The sequence below is a fragment of the Panthera uncia genome, chromosome D1 (assembly GCF_023721935.1).
Source record: "Panthera uncia isolate 11264 chromosome D1, Puncia_PCG_1.0, whole genome shotgun sequence".
NCBI classification, from domain to species: Eukaryota; Metazoa; Chordata; class Mammalia; order Carnivora; family Felidae; genus Panthera; species Panthera uncia.
Window position 1 is genome coordinate 9,945,188 of NC_064808.1, and position 16,120 is coordinate 9,961,307.

The 16,120-nt window shown below is 39.1% G+C and overlaps 1 protein-coding gene, 1 long non-coding RNA gene and 1 pseudogene across 3 annotated transcripts; all 3 read left to right on the forward strand.

The window, feature by feature from the left end:
* The first annotated feature begins 2,107 nt into the window (after nucleotides 1-2,107).
* LOC125917382 (uncharacterized) lies at nucleotides 2,108-2,220 on the forward strand (annotated as a pseudogene).
* A 753-nt stretch (nucleotides 2,221-2,973) lies between these two features.
* On the forward strand, nucleotides 2,974-6,960 carry LOC125933072 (uncharacterized). Of its 2 annotated transcripts, none has more exons than XR_007460866.1 (3): nucleotides 2,974-6,154; nucleotides 6,495-6,629; nucleotides 6,810-6,960. It is a non-coding gene; the product is annotated as an uncharacterized LOC125933072 (long non-coding RNA). The 2 variants fall into 2 exon arrangements; XR_007460865.1 differs by having other exon boundaries at nucleotides 2,974-3,298; nucleotides 5,985-6,154; nucleotides 6,495-6,960.
* Nucleotides 6,961-7,002: 42 nt separating this feature from the next.
* LOC125933032 (membrane-spanning 4-domains subfamily A member 4D-like) lies at nucleotides 7,003-9,349 on the forward strand. Its single transcript, XM_049645892.1, has 3 exons — nucleotides 7,003-7,582; nucleotides 8,616-8,717; nucleotides 9,180-9,349. Exons 1-3 carry the CDS (start codon nucleotides 7,343-7,345, stop codon nucleotides 9,267-9,269), a joined length of 432 nt encoding a protein of 143 aa, XP_049501849.1. The 5' UTR covers nucleotides 7,003-7,342; the 3' UTR covers nucleotides 9,270-9,349.
* The last annotated feature ends 6,771 nt before the right edge of the window (nucleotides 9,350-16,120 follow it).

The window sequence follows — 16,120 nt, forward strand, 5'->3', positions numbered from 1 at the left end:
AAGCAGGCTCCACGCCGTCAGCACAGAGCCCAATGCGGGGCTCACACTCGTGAACCGTGAGATCATGACCTGAGCCGAAATCAAGAGTTGGACACTCAGCCGACTGAGCAACCCAGGTGCCCCCCGTAACCTTTTTCTATGCAGGATTTTAATTGGCAGGGGATTATTATTCTAAGGCTCATCTCCTTTGTGCTTGAACTTGCCATCTGGGGGCCTCTGCATCTAGTTACCAGGGCTGTCGCTATGATGTGACCTCAGTGAAGGTCTGTGGTCCAGAGACTTGGAATGTTTTCTGGGACATTCTCTGCCATTTTTATATTTACCTCGTTGTTGTTAGCCATATAAAGCATATTAAAGTCCTGAGCCCCTGTGTCGTGTTACACATCTGTGTGAGAAGCCCCTCGTGTTCAGTTTTGCCCCTAGGATCCACGTGCATAAGATTAGACTGGGTACACATTGAGGAAGTGTCTAGGTAGGTGTAGGTGTTTGTATCAGAACAAGACAAAAGTAACCCCAAGAAGGATCCACAGGACATTGGGAGACCTAAGGCCACGGGCAAAAGACATACCATATGCTCCTCTGTTGTATGTCTTGATTTCTCCACAGATGGCAGTTGACTTGTCCTCCAGTGAGCGTGGACCCTCTATAACATCTCCATATCATGATTATGATGATGTGGCTTCCCAACCCACTTAAGTTGTTTCATTTATCTCTTCAATGAACAAGTCTTGGATTTGTTCTAGTTTGTGTTCTTGAAAATATATCCACATCTCCATAGCAAAGAGGGCCTAAAGTGTCCTCAGAAATATGGGGGGTCACAGGTTTTTTAAAGCTGACTTTGTTACAGTCGCCTACTCTTTCCATCAGTGGATGACCATTGAACATAAAAAATTAAGTATACAATGCTTATGCCATCAGGACTGTCATCATGTCAGAGCCTTCTTAACAAGAAGAAAGAGACTGTTGGAAGTCTGTTGGAGATTTAAGACGCTGGTCTGCTCCTGCAGAGCATGTCTCAGGACCACTGATCCGTACAATTTCTGGAAAGTCATTCACTTCAGACCACACTGTGATGCTATTTGGAATTATGCAATAGGCCATCTGTGCCACAGTGTGATTTTTCTGATGCTTTCTCCACAGAATATAAATAGCAATGAACTATAAATAATTAAAAATAAACCCTGTCCTTAACATCTTACCTTGTAGTAGGCTCCCCAGTTTCCTGGGTCTTTGGACTTGGACCCAAATTATACATTGGCTCTCTGGGCTCCAATTGGCCGATTGTGGAACTTGGGACTTCTCAGCTTCCATAATCACCCATGCCAAACCTTTGTAATAAATGCCATTGCCATATCAGTGCATCCTATTGGTTCTGCTTCTCTAGAGAACCCCGATTAATACAAATAGGTCTGTATCATGAAAAGAAACTGAATTCGTAATTGAAAGGCTTGTCACACAGAGAAGACTGGGGGGAGATGGCTTTGCTCCTGAATTCTATCAAACGTTCAATGAAGAAATAATACCAATATTACACAAATCCTTTCTGAAAACAGAAGAGGAAGAAAACCAATAGAGCTTTTTAAAAAATGTTTATTTTTCAGAGGGAGAGAGAGCACACAAGTGGGGGAGTGGCAGAGAGGGGTGGGGGGACAGAGTATCTGAAACAGATTCTGTGCTGACAGCCCGATGTAGGGCTTGAACCCACAGACCATGAGATCGTGACCTTAGCCGAAGGCAGGCACTTTAGAGGTTATTTTTGAGGCAAGCAGTAACCAGCTCTCCCACCCCCCCCAAAAGGATTTAAAATATCATAGGAAAATAAAATATGGATATATTTACATGAGCTTAGACCCATATATCCTTACCAATATTAATAAATTAATCCCAGAAATATGTATAAAAAAAGATACTTCATAACCAAACTGGTTTATGCCAGGTGCATAAGATAGTTTTACACCTTTGAATACAGCATAAAGGAGAGAAACCGTATGGTCATTACAATAGGTGGAAAAAAAGCTGTTGAAAGAGGTGAACTCCTTTCATAATAGAGCTTTTCAGCAAATTAAGAATATATTGAAAAATCTTCAGGTTAAGAAAAGGCAGAGCAGGGCTCACTTCAGCAGCACAGGTACTAAAATTGAAACCATTTACAGAAGATTAGCATGACCACTGCGCAAGAATGACATGCAAATTCACGAAGAAAAGGCAGAGCATTCCTTTTGATGGATTCAAAACAAAAGCTAACAAGAACAGTGACACTTAACTCTTTTATACAGCTGTTGCCAGACCCAAGGATGGGAAAAGAGCATCTTTTCTTCCCCTTAGAAGCTTTACCTCAAATGCTTATGCCTTGCAGGAAGGGGGGTGGTGGTGAGGAACAGTGAGATTCTCCATCATTCATGATGGGAACCCATGGGCAAGTCCCATGCAAGAACCCAGAGAAACCATAGAGTCAAAAGGATGCCATATTTCTTCTTTCTTTCTAAGTTAAAGGATAATTTAGCCAAGGCTATAGAATATGCAAAATCTCCCTTATATTTTTTGGATAATATAATTCCAGAGATATGGGCAAATAGCACATTACTCCCATCTCTGGGTTTCCTGGCTTAGGCTCTATAAATATTGAGTGCTATTTTCCCATAATGATTTGTCAGGCAGTAGAAATGGGAGTAAGAAAGCTAAAGTGACTATAGAAGAACTATCATTGTTAACCAAACATACAAAGTATAATCTGGAAGCAAAGAGGGTAAAAATCCCATATTTATGTAAAAATCTCATATTTTTTATCCAAGGTGAGGACTTCTATGGACAAATTAAGATTTAATTGTAAATCAAAATATCGCCCCAAACAGAGAGCACATGCTTCTTTCAAAAGGTCTTTGGGAGGGGGTGGGTAAATACGGATTGAGATTTGCCCTCACAATGAGAAAAGAGTGTGCAAAGCTTTGGCACTCAAAACTGTGGCTATCTGAACAGCAGAGATAAAGGATTATCTCTGTCAACATGATGCAATTTACCCCATCAGAGAAACCCATCTGCAAAAAATACAGCACAGAAAGACGCCTTTTAGGGTGAGGCTTCATTATCTCTTCATACAACAGGGAGTTATGTCTTGTTGAGGAAAACCTACGTATACCAAATTCCCACAGCTTGTAGTCCCTGATAGGGACACAGATCATATACTGCTTGATGCTCTGGGGAACTTCCTTGGAAAGACTCTGAAAATGACTCTTTGGACTGATGTTTCCAGGTCCTGTACGGATATCTAGTTAAGACGCAATGCAGTTTGGGGACAGAGGTATGTATTTCTCTTTTATTCTTATTTTAGTGGCTATTCCATTGGCCTGTAAGGGGGCACTAGTTATCTGAGAAGGACATAAATGTCTAAGGGGATTTTTTTCCCATAAAAAAAAAAAAAATGCTTGACTTTCTAGTAGCAAACTTAATGGTACAATTTTATTTTTAATTTTTTTAATGTTTATTTTTGAGAGAGAGAGCACAAGGGCATGTGAGGGGGAGGGGCAGAGAGAGAGGGGACAGAGGATCCAAAGCAGGTTCTGTGCTGAAAGCACAGAGCCTGATGTGGGAATCGAACTCACAAACCATGAGATCGTGACCTTGAGCTGAAGTCAGACACTTAACCGACTGAGCCACCCGGGGGTTCCTTAATGTTATAATTTTAAAGACCCATAGAACCTTTTCAGATTGTGCTTTGAAATTATCTCAGCCATGTAATCATTTTCAAAAGAGAGAAAACAAGTGGTCTAAAAATCATATTCTATCTAGAATTTGCAACACAGACTACTTTTCCAGTGTTCCCCAAGTCTAGCTAGCTAGTTCTTTTCATGCTGCATTATCCAATTTTTTGTTACAAATGATTACTTTTGATATTTTTGGTGAATAAAAGAACTTTGATCCAAAAAGGAGATATTCTTGATCTGGAATGATCTTATAATCTTTACTCTTGCTGAGAAGAAGTATATGGCATTGAGTGGGCAATCAGTTCTAAAGACTGCTTTGTAAATCAGGAATCATTGAAAAAATATTTTTAAAAATGTTGACTTTACCATCATGAACAGTGAGTCACAGTCTGTTCAGAGAAACATGATATTTTTGCTTCAGATATGATTAATAATAAGGAACAGGATTAAAGCTTTTGTAAAAAGCAAATTAGTGAAGACAGTATCATACTATTTATAATGTTACAAGATGTAAGAAAAAATACACATTTATTTCCATACTTAACATAGATACTCTGTTGGTAATAACAACAGAGATGATCAGTGTGAGAAGACAGTGTTCAGTAACTATCATTGAAACAAGGGTAGGAATAAAGTCAGAATATCATGGAACAATTCTATATAAAAGATTATTGGTCTGCATTAAACACAAATACTTCTATTTCCACTTGGATCCTTAGGCAAATCTAGTGTCTAAATACTAGTTTTCTTTGTGCGTGGCTTTTCCCCATCCATTTTCCATTTGAAAGTAATTATTCAGGATGCCCCCCAATAGTAGAAAATCTCCCCAAACTCAACTGTTTAAAGCCTAGTGTTGAATGGAAGCCTTACCAATAACATAAACAGTCAATTAACAAATATATTTTATGTTACATGTACTACGTACTACATTCTTACAGTAAACTAAGGGAAATGTTACTAAGAAAATCGTAAGGGATAGAAAATACACTTACAGTACTGTACTGTAAAAATCCACATTTAAGTGGATCTGTGTGGCTCAAAACTGTGCCATTCAAGAGTCAACTTTATAGTGTTTTTTTTTTTTCTTGGTCAATCTCCTAAGAATAAAAGGCATTAATTTCTGTAAAAGAACCATCAGATTTTATAGAACTTAATAAAGGTAGGTAGAAGAAATATCAGTTTTATCACTACTGTTTTAATATATTTTCCTGATAAGTCTGAACATACCTGTACACCATGCAGCTAAAACTTTTTATAGTGAATTCTAGAGGTGACGTGAAATTGTGGCTGCATGGACCATATATCAAGATTCCCATGATCTCATTTCGAAAAGATCTGTACACAAGACAGAGTATCCATTGCCGTCATGATGAAGATAGCAAAGATGATACTATTTTTTGTTTATACTCAGGATGGTCCCTGTGTTCAAATAAAGAAAGATTTCTTGGTGTCAGAGAAGGAAAGCCTTCCGAACGTGAGCATTTTTGCTTAACATTTCTGTAAGCAGATCACGGGTGAAAAAGTGAGGATTTGGGCTTAGGCAGACACTGTTCCAAGCCACCTAGCTGGCTATGCCAGTGCGGAGCCATATGGTCCCTTCCGGACTTTCTGTGAGTTGTGCCTAGTTTGTATGGTGACTTAGAGGTAGGAAGAGGAAGCAAACTCGGAGTCTAAGAACACGCATGCTGCATTGTGGCTTCTTGAGTCAAATGCCGTTTGTTCTCAAACTTCAGAAAGAACTTCCTGAACCCAGAGACCAGGCAATAATAGCTCTGTCAGATACTACCTAGGAACAGAGGTGTAAATGAAAGAATTCTGCACAGCAAAATAAGGAATCAAAGTAACAAATATCGTCTCTCCATGGGGCCGGAACACCAGGACTAGTGGGCGATATGTATTTTCAGCTTCAGGGCTGAGACGGCCAACATTGTTTCAAGACAGAGGACCCATAAGACACACGCACCCAAGCTAAGATTCTCAGCTTCCTATAACGTAAGCGTACATTACTTACACAGCCTTCCTGAAACTCAATATAATAGAGAGTATGTCAATCTGAACCGCCTGAGGTACATCGTTAAATACTTAATAAGTGTCAGATTTCCCACCCTTGAGAACTGAAAAAATTACAAGTGTCCTAATTTCTTACATTTAGCACCGTACCTGTCTTTTACTTTAAAATATTTATGTGCGTTAACTATCGCATGGAATCAAAGAGACTAATCCTTTTACCTGATCTTTCTGGCCAACACATGCTCCACTTGTGTTGTGACTCAACACCCCCAGCGGGGTGAGCAACAGGGTTGTGAAGAACAACGGTACCAAGGGACACAACTATGGATCTTCAACGAAGAGATCCAGCCATCTACCTGGGCCAGTCGGGGCCAATGCGTCTCCCTCAGGAGGCACAGAGCAATGTGCAGAATTTCCTAAAGGGGGAGCCAGTTATTCTTGGGGTAAGTACAATGAAGGTCATCTAAGGATTCTGAGGTGGCTCACATTCTCCTAAATTCGCTCTGGGCCAAAGCCACATGATTACTTAAAAGTGTGGAGTGGTCACAGTGATTCCTATAACGAGAGGGCTATGGGACTTTTAAATAAGGGACCGCATATACCATTTAGCCAAATCACCAAAGTGTTTTATATTTGGGAACACTGAATGTAAATTTAGGTACTGATCATGGAATCCCCAAATGAAAGTAGTCCTGAGTCATTTACAACCTCCAAATGCGGGGCAAGTAATTCAAAGAGTAAAGCAAATTCCTCCTAACTCGAAGGTACTTTCTCACTTTCTAGGTGAGCCAGATCATGATTGGCCTAATGAATATTTGCCTGTGGATCATGGTAAAGGTCTTTCTTTCATTCCACAAACTACATCTATTCCTAGAGAACACGGTATATACCTTCATTTTCCTTTTGGGACCAATCTTTGTAAGTAAATTGGAATCACTTTGATTTCTGTATTAGTTAGAGCTTACGTAAAATCCTTAATAGTTATCTATCAGCACAAAATTTAGGGGAAAGTATTGAGAAATATTTGGTGTTAGGAAAAAATACTATAGAATGAGAATACATTCACAGACTAACTCATTGAACTTTATCTTTGTACAGTTAATTATATCTGGAACTATGTCTATTGCGTCTGGAAAGAAAACAACAAAAAAAATGGTGCGTTTACCTACAATTTCAGAAAATCAAAAGAGGCATAGCATAAATCAGCCTTCATTTCCTGGGGTGCCTAGGTAGGTCAGTTGGTTAAGCATCCAACTTCAGCTCAGGTCATGATCTCAGGTTTGTGATTTTGAGCCCTGCATTGGGCTCTGTGCTGACAGCTCAGACAGAGCCTGGAGCCTGCTGCAGGGAGATTCTGTGTCTCCCTCTCTCTCTGCTCCTCCCACTCTCTCTGCCCCTCCCCTTCTCTGCTGATGCTCTCTTTCTCTCATTAATAAATAAACATTAAAAAAATGTTAAATCAACCTTTGTTTCCAGAATGATCAAGCTGTCTCAGACTCCCAGGTTTTTCTTTGCCTTGAGTTAAGATTCCAGAATGATTCCTTCCCTATTCCCCCATAGGTCATGCTGTCTCTGTCTGGCTCAGATGAGAAATTATCCAATAGTGGGTAACAACCCTGGGCATAATTTTGATGAATTCCAACTTTACTTACATTTTAAATATAATGCATACATATGTACAATCATTTGCCAGAGTCAAGAGGGTAAGAACAGGGACTCCGTTTCTGATTCTCTTTCAGATCTGTAGCAGCCTTGGAACGAACACGCTGGCTGCCATATTGGCTGGAGTGTCGCTAATAATCCTTGCAATCAGAACGGAAGTCTCCAGTCACTTCTTATCAGAAACAGTCTTAGCTCGTTATTTCTTAATTGTAAGTATTGAAAGACCTAGTGGAAAAAATATCTCCTGATATCTATCCACATATATAAAATTCCTTGCAGATGTCATTTTCATCCCAAGGGAGCAAGGGGGGGAGGGGCGTGTGACGCCTGGGTGGCTCAGTCAGTTAAGTGTCTGACTTTGGCTCAGGTCATGATCCTATGGGTCGTGGGTTCCAGTCCCACGTTGGGTTCCTCACTGACAGTGTGTACCTGCTTGGAATTCTCTCTCTCTCTCTCTCTCTCTCCCTCTCTCTCTGGCCCTCCCCAACTCATGCTCTTTCTCTCAAAATAAATAATAAAATAAGCTTAACAAAATTTTGAAAACAAAACCAAAAAACACAAGTGGGTAATAGGGCATAGCTTAAAACTGACAAATCACCTGAAGAAAGATGGTCAGGGCCTTGACCCTGAGTGAATAAATATCTCTGTACTACACATTATTGGTGATGTTAGGATCTAAGTACATCAGGTGAAGCTAAGTAAAACCCTTAGTTTAGATAAAACCAGAATGGGTGCCAATGAATTCAGTCAATGATTGTGATTGCTGTCTTCATCAAGGTAAAGAGGAGTCTAGTTGTTGAGTCCATTCAGCACAATGACAGACAAAGTCCAGGATCCTTTCAAGAAAATACGTTCAACAAAACCGACACTGATCTACTGATCATATGATGAAAATCACTATGAGCTACAAAGGGATCTTAAACCATTCCAATTTGTAGACACCTCAAGAAAGCATGGTTTGCAAATGAGCAGGCTTTTTATCAGTGGGTTATGTCGAGGAAGAAAGTGGATAACGGGATCTCACTTCATCTGTGTGAAAATTATAAAGGAATGAAATTGCAAATTTAGGAGTCTGTAAATTAGAGTCATTACGGGTATCTCTGCCCAGATTTTATCTGAAGGTGGGGCCAGACTGGGATATTTTCCTACCCTGGGTTATGAAGGAGAGTGTGCAGGGTCCACGGCAGGCCTTCTCTTTCTCAGGCCTTTAATCTTTTCTCTCCGCATGATTTTAATTTGCAGGGGATTATGATTATGAAACTGATCCTCATAATCCTGGGACTCATCGTCTCGGTGTTGCTGTCTGCATTTGGATGCAGTGCTGTCTGCTGTGATGTGACCTCAGTGAGTTTCTGTTATCCCGAGGACTCAGAATGTGTTTTAGGGTATTCTCCGCCATTTGTACATTTACCTCTTTAAGTTTTACTGAACAGTTCAAACCGTAAAAAACTCTTAAGCCCCTCTTTCATGTTCAGAGCCCCTTGCACTCTGTTTTGCCACTAAGAGCCGCCAGCGTTAAGATTGACCCAACACCTATACTGACAGGGCGGAGCTTGCCTGGGATTTTCATTCTGTCCCTCTCTCTCTCTCAAGATAAATGAATAAACTTAAAAAAAAGAAGAAGAAGAAGTAGATTGGACCAGGCATTAGTGGAAGGTTGCTTGGCTGGACGTAGACGTTCATGTCAGAAAGAGTGGCCCCAAAGAAGGTCTGCACGTTAGGAGAACTAGGACCAGGGACAAGTGAAATGTCATATCATATCATGAAATGCCATCTACTGTGTTGTTTTTTTTTTCTCCTCCACAGGTGGTTGTCGACTTATCCTCGAATGACTGTGGAGTTGCCGTAGCCTCTCTTTATCATTATTATGATGACGTGGCTTTCCAACATGCTTAGTTGTTGGAGATATCAACTTTTGAACCATTCCTGGACTTCCTCTAATTGTATCATTAAAAGTAAATCAGTAATCAGGTAGTAAATAGAGTCTTAAGTGTCTGGGGTGGGGCGGGGGGGGGGGGATCCAAGGTCATAGATTTGCTGATGTTGACTCTGCTGGAGCCCCCTACTCTATCCTCAATTATGATTCCATTTGGACGTGATCAATGAAGTACGTGATCCCTCCGCATCGGCACTGGCATCGTCTCATACCGTTGGCGGTATGAAGAAAAGGAACACACCAGAAAGGTTGTAGGTATTTGGGGATTCTGGTCTGGCCTTGGAGGATGTGTGCCAGAACAGCTGATCCCCACAATTTCTGAGAAGCCCTTCACTTTGGACTATAATGCTAATGCTATACTGGGAGCTGTGCAATAGGCCAGCTAGGTAGATCATGTGCTTCCTGACACTTTCCCTAAAATGTACAATTTTCTATGACATAAATGAATTAAAATAAACCCTGCTTTTATCCTTTAACCTTGAAGTAGCCATAATTTTCCTTTATTTTCCATTTTGGTGTTCTCTGTCCCATTACGATTATACATCATGAAGTCAGTGATGGCCTTTTCAATTCAGGGTCCTGTAAAAGCAACCCAATGAGTAAAGTGTGACTGATGTTTGAAAATAGGGAAATACACACACTTTCTGCACACAGGTTCTGCTTTTTCAGTGATTGAGCCCCTGCAGGTCCTTATTCTCCTTTGCGTCGTGGATCCTGACTCAGCCTGAAGTAACCCACACACTGTGTGGCAAGGGAATAGTGATCATCACATTTCGACTTTTTGGAAAGGCCTGGAACACTATCAGTTTGTAATCTATAGTCAAAAGACACATGTGGCCTCTCTTAATATATGGCTAATCACAATTTAAGGAAGTGCTAGCAGATGGCTTAATGCAATTCTGCCTGTACCGCCTATAATAAGATCAGAAACTGGCAACTCGCTGTGTGATTCTGGCTGAGCTGTTGCCACAGTCTGATAGCATTTCGTCAACTACAATATCTTACTGGCACTCAACACTGTCTTAAACACTAGACTAAGTCTATGGAAACAAACAAAAAAATGTAGAAAAAACATCCAAAGCAAACCTTATCTCTTCTTTTAATGCTTTTTCACAGGAAGGAAAGTCTGCTATACTCATTTACTAGTTCTAGATTTTTTAAAAGATTCTATAGGATTTTCTACATAAACAACAATGTCTTCAATAGGGACATTTATATTTCTTACTTTCCGAACTTTAGGTCTTTCTTTTCTTGCCATATGACCCTGGCTATGACTTCCAGTAGATGTTGAACAGGAGTGGTGAGCACATATACGCTAGTATTGGGGAATAAGTAGTCAGTATCTCACTGCTGGGTATGTTGTAACTGTAGGTTTTTGTATATGACTTTTTCCAGATAATGGGAATCCACATCTTTTCCTAGTTTTTTGAGAGTTTTTTCTTTATCATGAATAAATAAATTTCGTCAGACACGTTTCCTGTATATTGAGAAGATCATGTGAGTTTTTGTATTTATTCTGTCAATATGATGAATTTTACGCATTGATTTTTTTGTTAAACCACTGTTGCCTTCCTGAAATAAACTCTGTTGGCTGTGGTGTGGTATCTTTTGATATACTTTTGGATTTGATGTGATAACATTTTGCTGTGGATTTCTGGACCTATGTTGAGAGTTATTGCCACATAGTTCTTATATCTTTGTCTCGTTATGGTATTGGAGCAATGTTGACCTCGTAACATAGAAGGGATTACGTCCAACTTTTTTTCCCTTAAATATTTGGTAGAATTAGCGATATATGATGGAGTTGGTTTTGTTATTGTTGTTGTTGTAATGGTTTTTGTCTATTCACTCAATTGTTTAATAGATATTAAACTAAGGAGATCATCTATTACTGAGTCAATGTTCATAATTTATGTCTTTCATGTAATTATTCCATTTCCTTCAAGATGTCAAATTTACTTCCTAAATTTATTCACGGTATTTCTTTATTATCCTTTGAATATCTCTGGATTCTGCAGGGATGTCCCTTCTTTTATTCCTTACATTGATAATTTTTGTCTTCTCTCTTTTTCCCTTGGTCAAGCTGAAGAAAGTTTAATAATTTTTATTGATTTTTACTGTAATGTTACTGTAATACAGTTATATATTAATACTTTGCTTGGTATACTTGAGCCTGGCCATTGAAATAGATGATAGATAGGTAGATAGATAGATAGATAGATAGATATAGCTAGCTAGATATAAATTTAAGTGTCATTGGAAATATAATTATTTTTTGTTTTTGCTCATGTTTATGTTTATTTTATTTTAGTGAAGTTAGAGTTAATAAGGTGCTAACACAAAGACCAAGAAAAGTTTGTTGAAAATATGAATTTCCTAGAAATTTCTCCAAAGGAAAGAAGTTTATTTAGTAAGTTAAAAGAAAAAATATAGTCTTTGTCAGATTAATGGAAAGAAATGCGAAGAAAGTGAGCACAAAAAAAAAGTATAAATTGGTATTGAGGATTACAGTGCTAATGCTTGTAAAAAAATTTATTTATTTTTGAGAGAGAGACAGAACACGAGGAGGGGAGGGAAGGAGAGAGAGGGAGACACAGAATCTGAAGCAGGCTCCAGGCTCTGAGCTGTCAGCACAGAGCCCAACATGGGGCTCAAACCCATGAACTGTGAGATCATGACCAGAGCCAAAGTCAGACACTTAATTGACTGGGCCACCAGGCACCCCACAGTGATAATGCTTCTAATTTTGAGCAACAAAACATGATTTATATCGATTTTATTGATGTACATCAAAACTGCTTATCTAGAGTTCTAGGTGTGGAAATATAGCAAATGAGGAAACACAGAGATCTGAGCATAGATTTCTCTCCCCTACATGTTGGCACAGTCTTTGATACACATACAAGACACATAAGCTTAAGAAGAGGACAGGCTCCCACATTTGTGTGGTGGAACAACACTAGGTAGGTAGAACTTTTTTTTCCCCCATTATCCAGAGCACCAGAAAGTACTTTTGTCTATGTTCTGAGAGGGAAAGCCGTGGAACCTGACAGAGACTGAACAGAATGTGGGCTCAAGGCAGAGACAGTTTTTCCTTTCTTTCCACTGGTAGATATTCAACGTCATATATTTTAGGAAATTTTTAAAGATAATGCAGAAAGTTTCAGTGACGTAGACACATCTGATCTTGTCTACATTCCTGCTTTCTGACTTTCTGATTATGCAAACAACTTTACCCATCAGCGGGTAGATAGTAAGGCTTAGCTTACCAAGGAAGTTTGTCTCCAGCCCTATTTTCTAGAAGACCCAATGTAAGATACAGGGGAATAATTTGGTTAGAATTGTGACGCAGAAACTTTTCTGTCTACGATCTGCAAATGAAATTCAGAACATCAAGAATGGACATGGGTGAGTCAGCTAAGTTCATAATAATATTTTTAGAATCATGAGAGTTTTATAACTAATCTGGTAGAGACACGACGAGGAGGATTAGGTAGGTCTGAAGCTATATTAACACATAAAGTGTCATTGGGCTTTGAAGTCAATACTTAAGGTGAGGACATCGTGGTAAACAAGGCTAATTTTTGTATTGTTGAGTAACCAAGAAATACTGCAACGTCATTCTCTAAGTAGGCAACAGAGGTGGAGAGCAGCATTCGTTAGAAAGAGGACGGCTGTAAATGTGAAAGTCCTACTCAAAATACTGACCGTTTGGATGGTAGCTTCAAGGAGCACTAACAGGTTCAACTACAGGCTTACAATTTGATAGAATATTACAGATGATAATCACATAGCTGCAATAAAATATCATTAAAGGCATTAGTGAATAAAAATGTGCCCGGTATTATGGTCAGCATTTTTAATCTAAAAATACATACTTGTTGAGTGAATGGATGAATACATAGTGACATTTGCAGTGAGGCGTGATAGGGGATACTTTGGGGGGTCAATAGTGTGTTTCCCCCCCCCCAAAAAAAGTTACGTTGGGAGCAATGGCTCCCTCAAACACTCAAACCTGTTACGTGTGGGCTTCGGGAGGCTAAAAAAAGGATGTGTTAGTTTGAGGCAGGCTTCGCCTAAAGAGCGGATTTTTACTTATCAGACCCATAGCTCTTTGGTCCCACATCTATAAATATGTCTGAATTTGGGCAAGTTATTCACCATCTTTAGATATAAGGGTCACATTTTAAAAACATAGAACAACTGATTGATGAGATCCTCTCTATTTATGAAATATTAATGAACGAGATTCATCCACCAAAGAAATTGAAAAAAAAATCTCTCTCGTTTGCACTTCCAGTGTGATCATACAAAATAAATTCCTTGTTTCAGCTCTTTAATGAAAAGCAACTACTGGGAATAGAAACATCGAATACTTATGATTAATCTTAAGTGTCCCATAGGAGTTCCATGTCATGATATCTTAATCTTTTCATGGAGACTGCAAAGAAATTTACACACTCAAAGAGTGTTGGAACTGATATACACTAACTCTTTGTTTTTTTTTTAAAGACATTGAGCATGGATCTCAAGAGCCAGAAACTATGTTTCCACTTTGATTCAGGAAATCTAAACATAAATAGCTATATAAAGGGTCTAATCCCATATCATTAGCATAATAAGAGGAGAAAACATAAGAAGGAATTGTACAAATTGTAAGCAAAGCTAAACTGAAACCTAATAGGGAGAGTGATAGCATCACAAATACCAACGTAATAAGGAACAAAGTCTGCCCCTATTTCCCCAACTTAATTTAATGGTACAAAATAGTCCTAAAATTGATAGAGTAAATGATGACATAGAAATAAAAAGCGAATATTTGGTAAAAAAAAAAAAAAAAAAGGTTCAAAATGAGTTAGTTTATGAAGGAAACCCCTCTTGGGTTTGTTCTACAATGGAAATCCATCATTGTTTTTGACGAGTACCAAAGCACACCCTACCTTCTTGAGAAGATAATACTAGAATTTATGCAACGTTACATCTCTGATGATACTAAAAAAATTGGATACATCATTTCCAGTGTCACACCTATGAAGCATAAGCATGATTATATTTTATGTTGACAAACCTAGGGTTTCAACTAAATACACCTCTCATTGCCACACAGTGATCAAAGTTAAGGTGGCTTTTACATAGTGTATCCCCAGGTCTCTCCTATAATTATGGATACCACTCCTATTCTCTTTCATTCCTAAGATTATCTTGGATGATAAGTTACATGATATATTTAATTCAATTAAAGGGAAATGTCTTTCATTCAAAACTCTTTGCGTTTAAATCTCAGGTGATTTTTACTCCACCAGGGATAAGGCTAAATAGATATATCACCATTCCCATTGGGGGTTCTTTATACAAGTCTGTGGCCACATGCAATGTTAAAAAGAAAAAAAAATCTTGGAGGCTATCTTACAGTTACATAGGATTTGGTATTTCTCAACCTCTGTCATGTCTCTCCATGCTGACCACATCAGTGATATCAGAGTCAGCAGCATGGACACATAAGTATCACTTGGCCAATGCCTTCCCTTCATACGATAAAGACTTCAGATAAAAGAAGCCCACTATCTACTTCCATTATAATAGCATTAACAGTATTGGGCATATGACGGTGCATATCTGATGCCATCTATTACAGAATGAGCAAAACTTCGGATTCTGATGGGAAGACTGTGGACATTCCTCCAAACCCAAACCAAAGTACCCCATTAGGAAAGACTGAAAAGCCTGGTACCCTGAAACATTTGCTCAACAAGCTGCAGAAATTCCTGAAGGGGAATCTAAAAGCTCTGGGGGTAAGTAAGTAAACACTATAGAGAATTTTGAACCAGAAGCTGGGGCATATCCTGAGGGTAGAGGGTTATTCTGGCTAATTATCCTGACATAGAGGCATCAGGTTATTATCCCTGTCGACCATTCTGTGGTGTGGAAGAAAGACACTTCAATTAAAAGCAAAGGACCACATTTGTAGGAGGATGGGAGGGATGCATTAAGAGGAGACCATAGAAGTCCTAATCTCTTAGATGAGCCTAATAGTGACTATATCTTATTGGAGCAAGGTTGACCCCCACGGGCAGACCTCCGGGAAAAAAGAAAAAGCAGACTTTCCAGGAACTGACTCTTCTTAGTAGATCTTTTCATAATATTCAAGGGATTCAAACCTTGAAAATGGGTGACCGTGATGTTTGGACCGAGGGCTTCTCTCTCTCCTGAGAAATGCTCACCATTGTCTTTAAGACATTGTTTTTGTTTTGTTAATTTGAATGGTTGGTAATTTGGTTTGTTTTGTCTCTTACCCAGGTGGCTCAGATTATGATTGGTGTGAAATGCATCTTTTATGGGATAATTGGATATTTTGCTTTTGATTCTGAAATGTACCCAACTATTTTCTTCTCAATTTACACAGGCTTCCCTTTATGGGGGGCATTGTCTGTGAGTATCTCACTTATATCTCAAATTATTATTATTTAATCCGTTATTCATTCATTCATCAACTCAACACACAATTTTTGTGACAACTTGCCAATTCTAGAGTACTTGCAATGACACTTAGTTAAGATTTAACTTTCAACCTGAACTTTATTTTACATTTTTTTATTTTTGAGAGAGAGAGAGAGAGAAACAAAGTGTGAGCAGGGGAGGGGCAGAGAGAGAAGGAGACACAGAATCTGAAGCAGGCTCCAGGCTCTGAGCTGTCAGCACAGAGCCTGTTGGGGGCGGGGGGGGGGGGGGGTGCGCCAACTTGAAGACTTGACTGTGAGATCATGACCAGAGCTGAAGCCCGATGCTTAACTGACTGAGTCACCCAGGCGCC